Here is a 20207-nt window from a genome sequence, read left to right as displayed (position 1 = left end):
TGCATCACACGTCCTATCTTTTAAGTTGTAGGCTTTGTGGAGCATATAGTCGTTTTTCATAAATTATGAAGCTACAAAATGTGTACTAGAACGACATCGTTTGGTATAAAATGACGTTAAGAAACGGAAATGTGGTATAAAATACAAAAAATTATAAGAAGTCTATCTTATCAATTATGACCGATTTTAAAAATGTTGTCTAACTTCTAAAAATAGTTACTATAAATGTTTGGTCGCAATCGATAAAAGATTTGGATTTAAAAAGTAAAATTCAAAGTTTTGGTTATAATTGCCAAATAAAATTTTCAAATTGAACATAAATTATAAAAATTAAAAATATTGGTCGTAATTGATAAAAAAAAAGCAAAAATTCGAATTTAAAATATAGTTTGACCTACGAAAATCACCGTTCCGAGAAGTATATAATTTTGAATCAAACAAAGTCTAATAATTATGATTCAGTTATATTTTCTTTTATACTTATCTCTGAATGTTTTTTTATACATTATAATGAAGAAGGAAAAATTTGTGTTTGAAATATTTTAGATTGAAATTTAACTTCCACTGAACACTAGATTAAGTATGCATAACGACTAATAATAACAATAAATTTTTAGAAGTACCATTTCTCATTTTTGGTACAACCGAAAATAGAATACAATTTCTTCTTCAGAAAAACTGCTGATTCATTTGAAAGGGATTTTCGTGTACAATGTAATTGCCGGATCGGAACTTGCAAAAATTCAAGTTGTTTACACTAAATTTTGATAGAGGAGAAATCAGTTCAAGTGAACAATTCCTACAAACACAACTGAGATTTAATAAATTACATTGATGACACATCGGTGGTATATCTTTTAATTATATAACCTAACCCTCTAGTAAGTCCCTCAAAATAAAAGGGCCATCTGAGTAGAGGTAAGAGTACATTTAACTGCCCTTTCTTCATTTCTGGCGCAGTACATTTTCCTCTATACAAGCTTCAATACACACTGTTAGTATATGTACATTCAATACAAAAAAACCAGCTTCCTCTCCTACAAAATCAAAAAATTCACCGCCGACGACTACCACTTCTGGTTTTTTTGTCTCACGAGAAGCTTCGACCACCGAGCACATGAAGCCATGAACTGTCCTGTCGACGTATTAACAAAATCTAATTGACAGTTTTAATAGATCATCATGTCCTTGCCCAAATTGTGTAAATCCCAGGCCAGCCCTCTCAGAAAATTGACCGACAAAATCCAGCATTGCATATCCAATAAGGTTAGCTGCCCTGAGCAGCGGAAATAATTACACTTTAATTATCATCCTTTTTCTCACCCCTGGTTCAAGGAAGCTCTTAAGGCCTCATCCGGTAGGGTCCAAGATAGCAAATGTCCACCGGAATCGCCACTCAACAACTGCTTCAGGTCACTCGTGAGGTGAAGAGCCGTTACGGGGTGCTTATGAGATTTCAACACCCTATGGAGAACTAACCTGTACTCTGGTGTCTTGTCGCTTAAATTTAGGCCAGCTGCCGGATTGGCAGTTGATTTACTTGGGCCGTTTTCTTGGTTAGAGCAGTGAACCATTTGCCATACCTTAACGGCGCCACTTTGGTGGCCTGTCACGTACCAGTTTGTGTCCTGCCAATCCGAAAATGTACAGCTCGTCACCGAGAGAATAGAATCAGATGGCAGTTGAGATGTATTAATCACGGCCAAGCAATCTCCGTTGATGCTCCAAACAGCAAGTAAAATACCAGCTGCCGTCACAATCTCCCCACTTAAGTCGTTTACATAAATTGCGGAAACAGGAACTGGAAACTCCGGCAACTGTCTGACGAAAACCAACGAACTGAGGTCCCATACAATAACCGTACAGTCATCAGATCCGCTCACAATCAGCATGTAAGGCTGACTAACATGAAGGCATGTAATTTTGCTAGAATGACCGCATAAAGCCTTCTCCAACTGTAGTTGCTGCGAGACACGAGGCCCGTGTGTGCCTATTCTCCAAACACAAACCAACCCATCATCAGCACCTGTGACCAATATTTGACCATCATGACTAATTCCAGTACATTGAATCTGATTGCCTCCATGAAGATTCTCATGTGTCGAGATGAGTTTGTCTTGGTCATAGCTCAAAAATCTCAAGCTACAATCTGGGAAACCCCACGCTACATATTTGGTATATGTTTTAGGCTTGAGCAAACTGTTTATTCCAGACAGAAGAATTTTCTCATGGACAGTGACAATCTGAGTTATGGCAGAAGAGCTCTTCCGTATTTCATGTGGAACAAGATAAGGGGAATACTTGAGAGGATGAGGGGGAAGCTTTCTGTCAGACCGCCTTTTGCCATGGGCTTTGAGAAACAGCTGCTTGGGTGTCTGTCCAAAGTGATTGATTTGTGCCAGAATGGAGGCTTTCATTGCAGGATCTGTTACCGAGTCTATGTCCACATTCCCCTCATACGTATAATGATAGAAGACGTTCACAGCCTCTTCAGAAGCCTGTTGAAAATGGAATAAATAAGTCGTATTAGTGGCAAGAGAGTAGAATACTCGCTAAGCGTCTGTTTAGAGGAAAGATTACAAGCCTGAAGTAGAAAAAGGGAGCATGCAATTTGGAAGGTGGGGGGGACCCCTTCAAATACTTTGCAATTAAGGAAAGCACAAATTAGTGATCAAGAAAAATGTGATGGGAAAAGGAAAAGCAAACATAAATTTAATTTCAAACAGAAGAGATTACTTTCTGGGCAGGAAAGTAAAAATATCAGCATATGGGGTACATAGGAACTATGACCAGGCACTTCAAAGCTCTTGATGGATTACCAATCGGTTTTCATAAGTAAAGAATTATTAGATCAAACTACAAACAAAATAATTCCCACAAACAAAAGGATTCTATTTCAGTCTTTCTCTTGAAGATCTGAGCGTGGACAATCAATAAAGAAGAATGTGCTTTCTGAAATACATCAGTACGGTTGAGAATGTAAAACGCACCTTCCCTCTCTGTTTATACCCAAATATGAGATCTATCCAGTGATGCAGATTTTCTGAAACATAATCAGACTCCAAGGCTTCTCTGTGTTTCTTAATAAATTCCCTGACACTTCCTTTGGCCCAAGGAGGCAAGACAACATCACCAACCTGAAAAAGAAAGCAATAGCTTAATTGATAGCCCATAAACAAACAATAAGTTGCATCAGTAGATCATCAAGGGAAAATCAGCACTGATCCAATAACTCCAGTCTTTCCAAGAAAGCTAACCTTCTCTCCTGATTGTTTCTCTCCCAAATCAAGGTTGAACCTATTTGCAAGAAATTCTGGCATGTAGAAAAACTCAGGAATCAATTCCTTCACATCAGAGGTGTTGCCCTTCCCTGCTGCACTTAACCAAGTGTCTCTAATACTATTGAACAGACGATCAGCATGATCAAATTGCCCACCCTGAAGTTTCTGATTCTCTGAGCTAAATGGTGGTAGCCGGAGAAGATAAAAGAGAACAATTCCAGCACTGGAATAATGAGAACCATAATGAAATTTTGGAACTTCTGGATCATCCCAACTGTCATATCTGAGTAAGACAAGAAGTAAAAGAACAGTAAACAATCTGTGAGAAAATTTTGCTACAGTATAAACAATAGACTGACCTTTTCCTAAATTCCTCTTCACCCTCAGGAGTCTGACAGCCCATTGGTTTGTTTAACTTACGAAATGTTTTGGGGTTGGAGAAGTCCAAAGTTTCACTCTCATAATCTGCTAAAATCCATGGAAACACTGGATATTGTGTCAGATCACTGTACCCACGCCCAGCCAATGTGTTTAGATGCATGAGGTATTGAAAATTGCTAATTTCTCCATTCTGCCACCTTTTTGAGAAGGATTTAGCCATTAACTTGAATAGACGACTGCCCTCGTTGCTTTCTGGTTTAGTTGATCCTGAAATTGTAGTGTCCAACCTGCAGCATGGAATAAAGTTAAAAACAAGCTATCACAAGATCAAAATTTCATGGATCATAAAGAAACTATAAGACATATTCCTTAATCACCATCAGCCCCTTATTTAACAATCTTTAACACAGAAGGGAAACTCGTATAGATTTGACAAAACTTTAACTGATAACAATACCTTTGCCTTGCATTTGAAAGGAGGATTAGAAATTGAAAGAATCTTAGAGATGCCCATAAAGAAATTGTTCCTTTTGCAGCATGTCAAGGTTTTAAGATTTAGTATAGAGAGCATGTGATGGGACTTAACTTGTGGGACCCATAAGACTACAAAATTTGATGTATGGTGCATGTGAGGGTTTATAGTAGGAAAATCAAATTAGATGATCGAATTCAACTTTTAGTGACCGGAAATAATGTCTAGGAAGAAGTGGTGAGCGTAATTGTAATTATAGTCACCCCAATGCCTGCCTTAGTAAGAAAACAAGCTGAAATGCAATAAGAAACTCAGAAGAGTCAGGATAATTCTTACATGCTATTCCTGGGAAGATTCATCGCAACCAGATTTTTGAACACCTCTTCTCTCTCTTTTTTATGGAATACCAGAAGATCATTACATCCATCCATGCTAAATATCTCAATAGCCACAGGACGGAGCTGGTAATCACGTTTCAAAAGCTCATGGACACTATTAAGTTTCCACATGTGCCAGGCATGAGGTAAATTACCACTAGTACACACTTTCTCTTTGCCCCATGCACCACCATTATAGGCCCAGGCTCTCCCCCCAACAGATGTCTTTACCACTGTGTTCCAGGATGAAGTTGACTTGGACTGGAAATCAATGCTGCCATCCTTCTTTACACCTAAAGCCTGATCAATAACAGAGAGTTCATCCTCCCCATCCTTTTCACAAATGCACCCAGAATCATCAATGTAAAAGTTCTCAATTACATACAAACAAAATTCTCCTATCAAAAATATACCATCATGTTTGTCCAGACCCACAACTCGCTCACAGTTATATTTGAAACGTATTTTTTCAAGAGGTTCCAAGTATGGTCTAATCAGATAGTCACCATTATCATTCAGCTCTTTAGCTGATTTATCATCCAAGACTTTGACATCATCAAGTTTATTTGAAGATGAATGTCTTGGAGATCCTGGGTCAGATCTTTCATGCAGGCTCTCCGATGCTGGGGCAGACAATATACTAGACTTGACACCAAACTCTAGAGCAGAGTGAAGACTCGCTTCATTAACACTGCTAGCTTTATCATCATTCCATCCACTCTTAGCAGAAGCTACACCTTTAGCATCACCTGGTTGTTTAAAAAACTCGCCATACATCTCATGATCATCACCATTCTGCTCAACATTGTCGGTCAAAAGGTTGAAAAACAATTCAGAGTCGGTATCAGATGCATCAGGGCCATCCTCGTGTTTTTTTGATAGCTCCACATCTCCTAATTCAAACTGCCCACTGAGAACATTTTGGATGGTATCAATCCTCAATTTGCAGCGCTCCAGCTTTTTGCGCATCCTGTAAGGACCTTCAATGGAACAAAGCTGCCATTCGGGTTCTTCAGTTACAGCAGATTTACGCAATGGGAATATTCCCCGTTCATGTACAAGTTGTTGAAGAATATTTTGCCACTCACTTTCAGCGTGGAGAATCCAACCATATTTATCTTGGCGGACAACTCTCAACTCAGTAGACATTGCATCACGAACAACTTCCAATGCATATCTACGTTCAGTTACCTGCTCCCAATGCCGTAGGTCTAGCTTCATAATGTCCCGTGATCTTCTTCCTATTTCCCTCTTACGACGACCCTCCATAACTTTTATTCTCACCCCTGGAAATTTTGCCGATCCAGCAATATATTGGTGCCACATAATCACTGCACACTGCTCCAATACTTTGTTCACTATCTGTTCAGAATTCTTAAGCCACTCGAAGAATGCGGATAATTTGCCAGTCAATAGTCCATCGAAACCACCATGTAGTACATCCATAAACTGTCCTTGATTTGGTTTGCTTACAAGAAGGTCTTCTAGTGAGGGCCTGCGATGCACCAGTAGATACTTGAAAATATCAATTGCCACATTTTGAATATTTCGTCTGTGGTCAAGGAGAAGATAAACTAGATTTACACAAAGGCAGCAATTCAAATCAGTATCAAGATTGCTGGGACAGAATATAATTCGCCTGTGAGCAACCAATAAGTGCAAAACAGTGCAAATATCAATTCCTGACTCATCTTGTGATGCATTAAGGGACAACCTCTTCTTGGGTTCAATATGCAAACCTAAGCATGAAAGGAGATCATCTTCTCCAATGGTGGCCAGGAAAGATGGCAAAAAACAGTACAATATCATGCGATTAGTGTTTTTAAGAAGTGAATGAACATAAGCATCAAGCTGCCTACTTCCCCTGGTTATAGATAGGAGACTCTTTCCTGCTGGAGCCGCCTCTTCAATTCGACCATCTTTATTTGCCAATTGCAACATTGACAACAAGAACTCCAAAGTTTTCAGCACCCCAGCAGGTTGAGGAAAAGCACCCATGTAAACACGGTCCACTATCATCCAGCATAATGCATCTAAGTTTGATGACCATCTACTTTTGTCTAACTTCTTCTCATCTTCCTCATCGTCACGCAGAAGACGTCTTTCCACAAAGTTCACAAGCCTGCTAAGACACAAGCCCTGAAAAACTAATAGTGGTTCAGCATCAACATATAAAGGAACCATTTCTAGGATGCCCTCAATAATCGAAGCTGCTTTTATTTGCTCTGTTACAAAATCAGAAAGCACTTCTGCCATAAAATCTAACATAGCAGTAGCTCCTGCAGAACATGGACCACCCCCATAACCACAGTCATCAATTTCAAGGAGTAACTTTGCGCTGACAGAGTAAGACGAGTTTGCAGCAGTTGACCCTTGGGGCAACTTGACATCTAGAGATGCATCAAATTCGCTGAAAGAAATAGAGGACTCCATGGAAGGACTAGCTTGAAAGGAAGATTTAGATTCATTCTGACTTGCACCTCCAAGCCAGGATGTTAGTGCAACCACAGGAGATGAAGAGGATGTAAACGGGATTCTTAAAGTTGACTTCTCGGACATAATGGGAGAATCTAATATGTTGAGAGATGCCGAACTCTGGCTGTCTGCCAGATGAATAGAATCCATTGTACTGTTAATATTTTGGATGTTTAATTCATTTGAACTAGAGATGGCAGACACCTGGTCAACAATATCCCCATCCATGTTTTGAACAGTTTCAAGACCTGTGCGAGCTGATTCTTCCATATCCCGATTAAGAGCACTGATCTTAATCTTCTCTTTATCGTCCTGTACATAACTTTGGGGCACAGATGTGTCATCAGAACTTGTACTCGCATGTGCCTGCGGGAAGCTTCCAACACTGATGGAGGTCTTGGCAGATTGTTCTTGTTCATGCGGCAAACTTGAGAATGTATTTTGAGAACTACTAGTGTCATCGCAATCATTCAAATTCTTCTCTTCTGTTTTCTCAGAGAGTGCCTTTGACATATTCACTGAATAAGCTGCCCTGCAATACAAACAATTACAGCTCAAAACAAAATATACAAAATACATGAATTGAGCAAGTAAAAAGACGGTTAACAAGAAAATTTTGGAACACCTTGTTAATAACTTCCTACCAAAGCAGAATGGAGAAACAAAGGTCTAAATAAGAAGATTGGGAACAAACCTAATACAAGAAAAATAAAGTTCAATGCAATTCTCGAGAAATTCCGGCTTTCTGCAAATAGCGGAAAAAGGAGGACACATCTTTGCTAGATCAACCATAAATCTTAGGACTGAGGTTGCTGCAGCAGGAGCTGATGCCTCACCGCCCATTAAGCGTGCTGCATAAGTCTTATGCATCAGAGCTTCACCCTGAAGCTCACCAGCCATGTCCGCATTCCCCTCCATGAGCTCTGCAATAAGGCTCGCACCAACCTGGGAAAGACTTCCAGTTTGATGAGCAACCATTAACTGCATGCTCAACCTATCAAATGTAGATTTCGCCATTGCAATCACAGATTCCATAAGTTCCACAAATTTCAAATCAACATGACTACAGTCCCTGGGTATAAGTGCATGAAAATCAAGCATGCGAACCTCCGGCAATCTAGGATAAACAGGCTTTCCAAATACCAACGAAAATAAAATATAATATATATCTGGAGAATCATAGAAACTTGGAAGCACCCTCATCAAACCCTGATAACCACCACTTGTACGAAATTTAAGTGCAAATGTAGGAGAAGAAGCAAGACTAACACCAAGAAGAGTCATGATCCATCTCATACTAGTAGGGTGGACAGCTTCATCAAGAAAATATGTAATCAATTTTGATGACACAATCTTATGCCACTGCTCTAGCAACTCCTCTGATTTGATGGTTACTTGAAGATCTATAAGCATCTCCAGCAACATATTCCTTACGATTACATGCTTACCCATGGGCTCTCTCAGTATTTGATGTCGTGGTTTTAGTTCAGGAGGATCAAATGTCATAATCACAAATCTAACCACATTTTCAAGTTCAGATGTTAGAAACCCGTCTTCCAGAATTACCCCTAGCAAAACAACCAACTTCTCCAAAACTGAAACTTCAACATCACCACGCTGTAGAGTCACAAGTAAATGTTGAACTAAGTTAATTCTCCGTAAAACTGTGAGGTTATGATTCCTATACCAATGCATAGACACTAAATGCTCAAGAAATCCCAAAAGGGAAATTTGAATTGAGACAGGAGCGATCACCCACAATGTCCAATCCAACAAGACATGCTCAACCATATCTGCATTTGACAAGACTATACAGTTTGACGTTTCAACTGGCATATCAGCATTTTCCAGCTCTGAAATATGACTAAATGAATCCATATCTCCATGAGATCCTGATGAAGAAGTTTCTTCATGAAACTTTAACAAAGTAAGATTCTCAAAACCAGCTTCCTGCATAGTTGCAGCAGGCGACAAGGTAGTTTTTAAATTTGCCAACTTTTTTGGTTCAGAAAATGAAGCCTCGCATGCAGCAATTTGGAAAAATATCTCAAGACATTGCATGTCAAACAGTGACATTCTACGACGCAGAAATAGAGCCAGCAAATGGTATCCCCGATACATTTGCATGTCTCTAACATTCTGGGTATTTTGATGAAGGGCACAGGCCAGTAACGTCAACGCCATATGAAGCATATTCCTGTTTTCAGCAGCCTCAACAAGGGACAGGACAACAGACATCCCACCAACAGGACGGATTGTATCTCCAATCACGCACTGCCTACAAACATATATATCCCCATGTAGACGTCCAAATCGTGGTATACCTGGAAGTATAAATGAGAAAGAGAATCAACAAAAAAAATTTATAAAAAACATCCTTGAATTTGATTCATAAAGTTACACACTCAGTGGTTGAAAGTCATAAACACTTATTTGTACATACCACCAATAGGAGAAGCCGCTGCTGATATGGGATCAACCAGATTGAGTAGTGCAAATGTCCCAGATGCTCGAGCAGCTTCAGTGCAAGTTCCATCAAATGCAAATATAAGTTTCTTTCCAGAGAGCTGCAATGAAAGGTTTCCTAGCCTCTCCAAATCCCAAACAATGCCACTGCCGTCGGACTTGATATCTCCGGGCTTTACAGCACTTTCAAGCTTTTGAGTGTTTGCCAAGGGTAAATCAGTATCTAATGAATCTAAGATGGCCATGCTTCCACCACCACAAGCCTGGTTAGGGACAAAACGAAGAAGATCTGAATCTTGAAAGAGCCCTCTATATCCTCGGCCAAGAATGTACATGAAACATATACACCCTGATGTAAGCACCTCTTCAAATAGATAGCAGGAACGAAGTTTCCATGTCAAATCAATGGCTCTTGCACAACTAGGTGGTGTCCCGATGATTACCTGCAGGGGTTTGCCGATAGGCGATGGAGAATATCCTAGCTTCCCTGTATGCCTGAGCTTTCCATTGAGGTAGACATAAGCAACACTAGCTTGAAACAAACCAGCAAGAGCATTTGGTTTGCTATGAACAATTGCAAGGTGATGCCACCTTGCTTCTTCCAATTCTAATCCAGGAAATGACAAGGAGGAAGAGTTGCTCGTAGCAAGGGTTAGAACGCCATCATCCCGAAGATAAAGCTCAGCAAAGAATGTGTTTTCATTACTTGCAGTACCAACAGAAAATATCCGAAGAACATGGCGATCATTGTGCTGACCACTAAAACCACTCTGCTTTTTAAATGGGCCAGCTTTGGAAAGTTCTGTCTCCTTTACCTGTGATTTCAAGAAATTTTTGAACTGAAACCAACAAACAAATGAATAACCGGCAGCTGGAGGCCAAGATCTTTCTCCGAGAGACACCTGAACAGAAGCATGACCAGTCTTACTCATGTCCATCTCAACAAATGGCGCCAAAGAAACATTTTCTGAGGCCATATCTTCCATGAGAATCAATCTTTCCATCATATCAACAAGATTATGGCCAGAATTCATCGACCTCATTTGTAGAATGTATCTAATAAGCAGTCGAAGTTCTGATGCTGACAACCTATCACCAGAATACCAACCTTAACTTCAAAGACAATAGACGCTAACAAAAGAATTGTAATATAAGAGTTCCTAGAAAATGTCAGAAACCCTACCTATATGCACCAAGAACTTCCACAATCTTCAGCACATAAGAAAGTAATGGAGATGTGCCAGAAAGGAAAGGAAGAATGATCTCTAGTAGAAGCTCCACACAACCTAGGAAAGCAAAATAAATGAATCAATACGCACACAGTTAAGATGTCATAAAACTAGTGAATAAAGGAGTAAAACTCGTGGAAAAGCAATAAATTTTAGTTCTCACCTACGGAGGTAAGGTTTTCCTGATTAAAGGGGCCAGCACGAGCAAGCCTGTCAATAAGATTCAGCAATTCTAACTGAACCTTGGGAGTAAAGAGCAAGAGTGAACGGATGAGAACTCGAACAGCACCAGCATTGTAAACTCGTTCCTTATCGGGATTAAAGAGGCCCAGGGCCGTTATAAGAGAACCAATTGACTCAGGTTCAACCACATCCGCTGCTGTAGCACTCTCAGATGATAATGTTGGTGGAAGTACAATTTCAATAGCTAGCTCCAACAACAACCGTATGACTTGCTTTTCATATTCCACAGAAAGCAAGCCAGACTCAGATAGCAGATCATAAAATGTTTGGGATAATATTATAGAATGCAACTTTGTCCTATTTATAGCATTGTCACAAACTCCAGCTGTAATGAGGCGTAACAAGTATGTAAAAACTTTAATATGAACCCCTAAAGAAGATTCATCCGTCAGGCCTGCATCACCTTGGAAACTGTGTAGTGTGGTCAAAAGAAGAGAAAACCCAGTGGCTTCACCAAAGACCCTCTGAGCAGAATTGTTAGCTCCCAACACACGCCACAAGGTACCCATCGTGTCACATTTTGCATCATTTTCAAGTTTATATTGATGTCCAGCGCTACTTGTGACCATTCCACTTTTGAGAACTTCAACAACTGCCCCTAGTTCTTCAGGATGAGCCTGGTTGAATGAAAATCATTTTATTACCCTAGCGATGATGCATAAAAAAACAAGCCACTAGTAAAAAAATTATGCTTTTGATTTTGCATAATAGCATTAATATTGGTATGAACTTTTTAAATAAAATGTACGAACGAGCTGGTGATATCTTTTAGAAGTAATATCAGTACAAAGGTCACCTAAGAAATTAAAATACTGAAACACTGACAAACCTGTGCAGCATCTTCAGTGATTAAACATGACAATACGCGGAGTACCCCAGGACGATGAACATTAGACACCAGAAAAGGAAGAATAGTTGTCACACCATTAGCTGAACGAAATGATGCCTGATTAGCTTCAGCTTTCTTCACTAAGGAGACCATGCAATCCCATGCAACATAAATCGTGTCCTCAATTTCAAAGATGGGGAATTTTCCTAAACCAGATTCTATCATCTTGGGTGAAGAAATAATAACATCTTTGCTGTCTAAGTGCTTCTTGAAACTTCTTGAGCCAGATTTTCTTTCTGAAGGATTAGGATTAACACTTTGCTCATCAGAACCCAAAAGAAACTTGTGCTGCTTCAAATCATCTAACAGAACTTCCAGCACGCAAACTTCTCGCAGGACTTTCTTGTATTGCTGATCAAAGGATAAAAGCTTCACAAAAAAAGAGAGTATTGTCAGCTTCAATTCCGATGTTATTGGTTGCTGCAATAAGCAACAAAGAGACAGCAATTCTTGCTCCGGAATACAATTCACAACGGTCACAGCATACTCAAGAATCTTCAAGATTATCTCCTGTAAGGAAGGCGGAAAACCAGCCATATTTAGGATAAAAAGTGGAACAGTCCGTAACTGCTGACACAATTTATAGTTTTCAAGGTGACTTGAGAAAATCTTGAACATTCTATTTAGTACTTCCGCCTGAAGTTGTCGGCTGTTTGCCTTAAGAAAAATGTCTTGCAACATCTGGACTGCTTCAAGGTCTTTAACTTTGGTATTGTCCTTCTCCCAATTTTCATCAGCAAGCCGATCAAGAGACGGTGTGCGACTTCTACTATGGCCAGAAGCCTTGATGTGAGAAGCCCTTGAAACTTTTCCCCCAGATGACCCTGCAGATTCCACTGGACCAGTTTGAGACAGATTAACAAGAACATCAAGCAACCTAGATAATGCAGGTGATAAAGGCTTCAGTGAGAGATCGTCTTTGCTTCTCAAATCTCTTCGCTCTCCATCATTTTGTGCATGAGAGCCATCAAAAGTATATTCTTGGTTAGAGGAACTGTTTGAATGAGTAGAATGAGTGTCTTGATTTTGTGGCATGGAAGATAGTACTAATGCAAACTGAACAAGGAATTGATAACCATGTGCATTATGTATGTCTTCTCTAAGCCTGACACCACCAGCTTCTACAATTTCAAAGGGCATAAAAATCAGCACTACAACATGTACATTGTATGGGAACTTTTAAGGCTAAAATTCAAATTTAGAACACAAAATGAGTGGTGTTAATAGAATTCATACGACTGCTCTTGTATAAAATTATATAGGGGATATTGCTAAACCATTTACCAGATCTATATGATAATTCAACACATTCAAGCAACAGATCCACGATGCTCATAGTATAAGCAGAATCTCCAGAATCTGGATCGAAATCTTTAACTGCCATTAAGAGAACTTTTATCTGCATATTGAACATAACATATCACCTACTAAGCAACATAATTAGAACACTTCACCTAAATCATTACAGGTATGAATAGTAAAACCTTGTCCCTTTATACAGTAGAAAATTGGAGAAAAAATAATTATACGTCTGTATTTTATAGATCAACATACTGCTTTTAGAGTGGAAAAGAAAGAAATGGAAGTCTTGAAAAGAATTACATTCTTCTGCTTCTAATTGGAATCTTATATTTGGAGGCAAAATAGAAACAAAAAAATGACAACAAAAAACCGCTACACACATCTATTGGAGTGGGAACACTTATACAATAAGAGTTATTTGGCATTGTTAGATATAATAAAACCATAGCTAGTTGATTGGTTATTTGATATGGTATTAAAACCTCTATGATCGAAAGACAAGTTCAATTCTTAGCGACCTCCATTTGATTGATTAAATATTTGAGCTCAAGCTAAGGTGGGTTTTTGCTTGTTCGCCTGCGAGGTATGGTAGCAATTACAAAGTCATAGTTGGAGCCTTACCTAAAAGCTTAAACTTTTGGGTTGATTAATTATTTGACAAGCATATGAAAAAAACAAAAGAGAAGAAGGTCTAAAGCATGTGCAAGTGGAACAACACAAACCTCCTTTAAAGAACGTTTCAAAAAAGAAACCTATCTCATATGAAACAAATTTATGGCCCTAAAGCCTAATGTTTGATTGCTCACTTTTGTCCTCATATGTAAAAGCAATTTGAATTTAGTAAATGGATAAATGCATGTTATAAAACAAATAGAATGTCATTTTTTAGAGATCATCTAACATAAAAGTGGCAGCGGGAATAAAATAATTAGAGTTATTATCTAAAGGACCCTATTCCTCTCAAATATAATTCAAACTAAATAATGTAAAATACCAGATGATGTTTTCGTATATATCTCGAAGTGCTCCCATTGTCATTGACCAGAAGAAGACCAAGTATCTGGAAAAACAATCAAAAATAAGTGAACTGTAAGATCTCACAGCATGTCAGATATTTGTGATGTGGATGTATTTCAGTCATTTAAATGCAGATCAATTAGTGTATAAACTGCAGAAACAAATGTAAGTACCTGCATTGCATGCCTAAAAAGTTGTATGCTGTGCAGTGGAACAAGACCCTCTTTATATCGAGAAAAGATTGTTAAAGATCCAGTAGCAACCATCTGAAATAGCAACTGAAGTGAATCATCCTCAACCAAACTCTGTGCTGCTGAAGGATGGCTTGCCAATGCTTTCATTATATGCACTATGCTTCCTTCTACCTGCACGTGTATAAATATACATTAGCCAAGACCAAAGCATCCTTCCAGATGGTTGTTTCCAATGTTCTGGGGACAGGTTCAACCAACTGCAATGTGCAGCTTTAAGTATGTTTCTACATCAGAGAAATAATATGAAAGCCTAAATAGATAACTTTTATAAAATTCCTATTGAAAATCTATTTATTTTCACCTCAAATTACTGTACATTTTGAAGCCCATTTATGTTTCTGTAAAGATACGTAGCATAAACAAATGAAGAGATAGCATAGAACCAATATCAAAATGTCATTCTGTTTGTTAAAAAAAATAGAGCAGCGTCAGTGATGAGTGATTTGAAATCCTAGCATTTTACACAAGGACCAGAATATGTGATTCCCCAGAATAAGGAATCAACCAATCAGCCTCGCCACTCGCCAGCTCATAAATTATGGTCAATCATTATTCTAGTTTACCAGGTAGCAAAAGCATCCCAAATATGAACATTTTGAAAGATCAAATGGTGTAAATCATGTCATGAATTAGCAAACAATGAAAAACCTATTCTAAAAACCTATCATGGAAAGAAGGTACCACAAACTTACAAATCTACATGCAAGCAAATAAACAACACACAAACATGTCTGTGTGTGTCCATGCGTGTTGCAGCAATTAGAAAGAGAAGCAAGTATACCAAAAAGTTACCTCAAGCCGACGAACTTGCGCAACATCATCATAATCTTTTTCAAAAGCCAGAGGCGCTTCAGAGTTCGAGACCTTTTGTCTTTGATTAACTTCAGGATTGAGAAGGGCATTCAAAATATGAATAAGACAGCACAAAATCCCAGAATCCAGGAGAGATTGTTTGTCAATAGGCTGCAGAGATAGAATCAATTTTAGCATTTTTTTATGATGGAAGCAGCAATTTTATCATAGGGATGACAATCATGTAAGTGTACATTTTTAAACTATCACAGTCAGTATTCTTATTTAGTTATTTATGCAGCTGACATATATCAACTGCAACAGTCACTTAACATCATTATTGTATCATAGATAGAATTCAAATTATTCTATAAAGATACAAATAAAAGAAGCAAATGACAGATAACTGATTATTTTCCTTTTCCAAACCAAAGAAGGTGAGAGATATATACCCCTGATACAAGGACTTCTATAGCAGTTAACAAATTTGAACCAGGACTGATTCCATCCTGCAGAAAAAGCATGCTGTATTATGAACAACAAATAATGCAGGTAGAGATTGAAGATAAATTGTTAAATACAATATCAGGCAAACCTTTGAGATTTCTGAAAAAAATCTTAATACATTCTCTACATCCAAAGATCTTGTTTTGTTACTGATCTTTAATTTCTCTATGTCGGAGACAAATGCTCTTCCCAAAACAAACAAGAATATGTGTGTTTCAACTAACCTGTAATTCATCACAAATTTGCATAATGCTCAATATGGTGAAAAATACTGAAGTAACAAGCCAGAGATCTTAAACAAAAAGTAAAAATTAGTAACCAATTCTCATAACTGAGATGCACTAGTTAAAAAAAACAGATGTTTTAGACTAAACTACTTGGACTGAAAAAACAATCAAAAACTCTACTATCTATGAGTAAACAGAGGAGGAAGTAAACATGACCTTCACTCCAGCATCTGACATCATATGGATTCAACTCGTGGTTGTTTAGACCTTGTCAATAAAGGATTTAAGAGACCTAAAAGTTATGGTTCACTCCAGTAAAATAAATGATCAAAAGACAGCTTAATAACATGCAGCTTGAAAGACATTGTGGCAGCTCCAACCAAGTTACAAAAAAAATCCTCAATCTTTACGTTATACTACAAACTCCGTACAAATAACCTTATTTTTCATAGAGAAAAGAGCACTAAAAGAATGTCTTTTGTGCAAAAAAAAATGTACAGTCAGATAAAACATATACACAAATAGCAGCAATAAGAGAAGACCCAGTAAAATGAAAGTGCCAAAGCAACACCCAACTATCTCTAATTGTACAAGCAAAGAACAGCAATCTACTAACAGGGTTAATACTTTGCAGGTTACCGAACTTTGATTTATTTCAAAAAGGATATTGAGCTTTTAATTTATTTTAAGAATTTATTTCAAGAAGGATACTGAGCTTTGATTTATTTCAAAAAGGATACCGAACTTTCAATTTAATTCAAAAGGGATACCGAACTTTGATTTATTTCTAAAAGGTTATCAAGTATTAATTTTTTTATCAATGAAAGGTTTTTTGATTAAATTGAGGGTTTATACACATGTAGTTTATGTGGCAAATAACTATTTTTAAATTGTCTTGTATGATTCGGATGATTGAAAAAATTAACTTTTGGTAATCTTTTAAAAACAAATTTATGTTTGGAATCCTTTTTGTAATAAATTGGTAGTTTGATAACCTTTTCGAAATAAATCAAAGTTCGGTATCCTTTTTGAAATAAATTGAAAGTTCAGTATCTTTTTGAAATAAATCAAAGTTCGGTATTCTTTTTGTAATAAATTGATAGTTTGGTAACCTGCAAAGTATTTAACCCCTGCTAACATCATCAATTAGAAACTGAAGACTTACATGGAAACTAATTGGGCTACATTAGCTTGATGCTTCACTAATCTACAAAAAGTATCGATAGTAAAATTCAAGGCCACTTCTTTCTCCTGCATAGAAAATGAAAGACCATTACTGAATACGATTTATTACCGGAAGGAATGACAGGTTTTTTATAATGCAAAATAAACTAGTAAATTATCAAGGAATTACGTGAAAAGAAAATGAGGATACCATGAATAATTTTATAATAGAAACAACTACCTTCTCAGAACTTGATGAACGAAACTCCTCCCAAAATCTCTTAAAGTCCAATTCCAGTTCATGTCTGTCTCTGTTATGAAAAGAAAAAAAGAATTACACTATGAATTAGCAATACAAACTTTTGTAATACATCTAAATGTTCTGCCAATTTTTCATAAAAAAACAATGTTACATGGTATATATGTAACGAAAAAAATTCAATACTTGGGTTCAGGGGTAGTATATCATATAAAAAAACTTGAGTTTGGATTGATCTATTCTGGGAGATATCCATTTGGGTTATTGCAATGCTTCGTGTGTCAATAACCACCACGTTTAAAAGGTCTTATCACCCATTTAACATAAGATAAAGAGTCAACAACTCTCTAGAGAGGAAACATTCTAAAGGCTTTGTTGTTTAGATTAACAATATTTGACAAAGATTTGAGAAAAAGTTAAAGCAAATAGACAACGTAGAACTGTAAGAAATCAAACAAAACCAAAATGCTAAGACTTAAGACATTCTTCTGGTTAAATAAGAGTTGAACCTTACACCCATTCTAAACATATCGTATCTCGTCACAACTCGTGTCAGAGTCCAAGGAAACAAATCTTTTCCCGGTGCCCTTACTGTAAACCACCCCTAAAATTGGAATCTGCTCAATTATTTCTTTTTTTACTTGGAAATTAGAATGAATGTGTTTATAAACGGAAAGATTTTGTCCATCTCTAATCTTTAGCTGGGATGAATAAAAACTAATCCACTTATCTTAGAACATCATAGATTCATATTCATTGCCTCACCCTCTAGAAGTGATTTTCACCTCAGAAGCACCCCATACCCTAAATAATCCCAGCATCCCTATCCTTGAGATTCTTAAGTTTATGTCTCCTTCAGTAGAAACCCGTTACCCCTCACTAATCTCAATAATCTCCGGGCCATATGAATAAAAATACCATATGAAAAAGGCTACCCTTTTTACCCTTCAAACTCCCTATTACTAAAGTCTCCAGCCCATAAACAAGACTAGCTTGTATGTTATATCACATAATTGCCATAAGTAAATTAAATTAAATATATAAGCCATCTAAAGCATGCCAATTGCGAATTGAGAAATGCACTTGATCTACAACAATCAACAGGTAAAATCAAATAATCCAAATTAAAAGAAAAGAATCACATGTTGAAGATTACATAAACCGAACCGAATTTACAGTCCATGTTATTTAAACACGGAAACTTCCATCTCAAACCAAAACTAGAATCTACTAATTTAGAATAGCAACTACTTCTCACTTTCCAACAACATATAACATATGAACCTTAGATAATCCAATCATCCTATACATGAACTGTCAACAGTTTGAACTGCGTATACCTATCTTACCAGAAATTTGAATTATCAAAAATCAATAATCTACAAATACGAACTAAAAAACACAATCAAATACTAGCTTAAACATGATTATCTTCTAGTTAATACAAAATCAAAGTAACAGAGTAAATTAAGTGCAGTCAACGCATAACATTATGAAAAACAAAATGCAGAACTGAAATCGAGCTAATTCAAGCAAAATTAAGCAAACAAACCTGGTAGGAGAAGATGTGAAGTCATGAAGAGAAGCATTACTATCGCGATTAAAATACGAAACAGAAGACGAAGGCGACGGGGAACCAGTAGCTGTTGTAGGAGTAGTAGTAGAAGTTGCAGTGGTCGGCGAATTAGTCAATCCAACCTTATCTCTGATATCCTTAAGCAACGACACCCATTTCATCTTCCTCCTCTCAAAATATTCACCTCCAAACCCTATCTCTCATCACAGAGCTTCACCTTCTCATCAATGCGCACGCAACCACCAGATCCCGACCTCTTCTCGCCGATTAGAAGAGGTCTAATCTTCTCAATCGCCGTTCACAATACACGCATTATTAAAATAAACACAAATTTCAGCTGGATCAAGATCTAGGGATTATTATAATTATGAATTTTAAATTCTGTTTTAATGATCGATTTAGCGGCTTTAAAAAAATTTAAATGATTAATCTGTTATAGTTTGTGCGACGGAGCCCTAGAATGAAGGAGAAGGGGGAAATGGAACTGAAACGCGACTTCTGTTGAGAAAGAAAGGAGAAGAAATGACGATGATTAGTATTATTAATTGTTCGATTAATACACTACGAACATTTTTAACACCGGCTTAAAACAAACCCTTTTTTAAAATTTTTTTAATTTCTTTTTTCTCTTTCTTGTACTGCTGCTGTATTTGGACGGCCTCTCCGCGCCTTGTTTCTCGCACTATATTTTTTCTCTCTCTATATTTTATTTTATTATTTTTTGATTTTTTAATGTTTTTTTATTTTGACTAAATGTGGATATTGAAGGAGATTTAAAATTTAAAAATTTTGCGTTGCAAATTCTGCCTCGGCCATGTCAGCATGGGATCCACATAGGCGGAAATGTTCAACGTGGCAACTCGAGACTATCGGTGAAGACGTGAATGCCTCCTTCCTTTCACTAAGCAAGCACTATCATAGCAAGACATTTTAGGAAATGACTTCCCTGATATGGGGATATGATCATATAAAATGAAGAAAGGACCGATTTACCCCCTTGACTTGTCACGAAATATCAAAAATGTCTCTTTTAAAAAAAATAGTCAAAAAAACTCATGATTTTACCATTTTATATTAAAATTCCCTTATTCATATGTGAAGTACACGCAATAATAAATTATATAAATAAAAAAATAAAGTTAATATATATTTTATATTTTAAATTGATATTAAAAAAATTTAAATAATTAATTATGGTCTTTATATTCTTGAAAATCTGAAATTACAATTAAAAAATTTGAAACCAAATTAATTTTAAAATTAAAAATTAAAAATCTTTTTACACTTTTTAATTAA

At 37.0% G+C, this 20207-nt stretch overlaps 1 protein-coding gene across 1 annotated transcript; it reads right to left on the bottom strand.

Annotated features, from left to right (window-relative positions):
• Positions 1–783: 783 nt before the first annotated feature.
• On the bottom strand, positions 784–19510 carry LOC126687072 (protein SPIRRIG). The gene is made up of 19 exons (XM_050381432.2): positions 18888–19510; positions 17318–17387; positions 17078–17163; positions 15774–15909; positions 15631–15687; positions 15179–15349; positions 14306–14497; positions 14110–14175; positions 13098–13212; positions 11754–12934; positions 10845–11541; positions 10636–10738; positions 9430–10541; positions 7681–9310; positions 4471–7518; positions 3641–3949; positions 3258–3564; positions 2991–3137; positions 784–2498 (listed from the first exon to the last, which is right to left on the bottom strand). The coding sequence occupies exons 1-19, from the start codon at positions 19070–19072 to the stop codon at positions 1320–1322; spliced, it is 10791 nt and encodes a 3596-aa protein (XP_050237389.1). The 5' UTR covers positions 19073–19510; the 3' UTR covers positions 784–1319.
• Positions 19511–20207: the final 697 nt, after the last annotated feature.

This window comes from Mercurialis annua, linkage group LG6 (assembly GCF_937616625.2).
Source record: "Mercurialis annua linkage group LG6, ddMerAnnu1.2, whole genome shotgun sequence".
NCBI classification, from domain to species: domain Eukaryota; kingdom Viridiplantae; phylum Streptophyta; class Magnoliopsida; order Malpighiales; family Euphorbiaceae; genus Mercurialis; species Mercurialis annua.
Note: the sequence above shows the minus strand (reverse complement) of the source record. Positions and strands in the feature narration are given on the sequence as shown.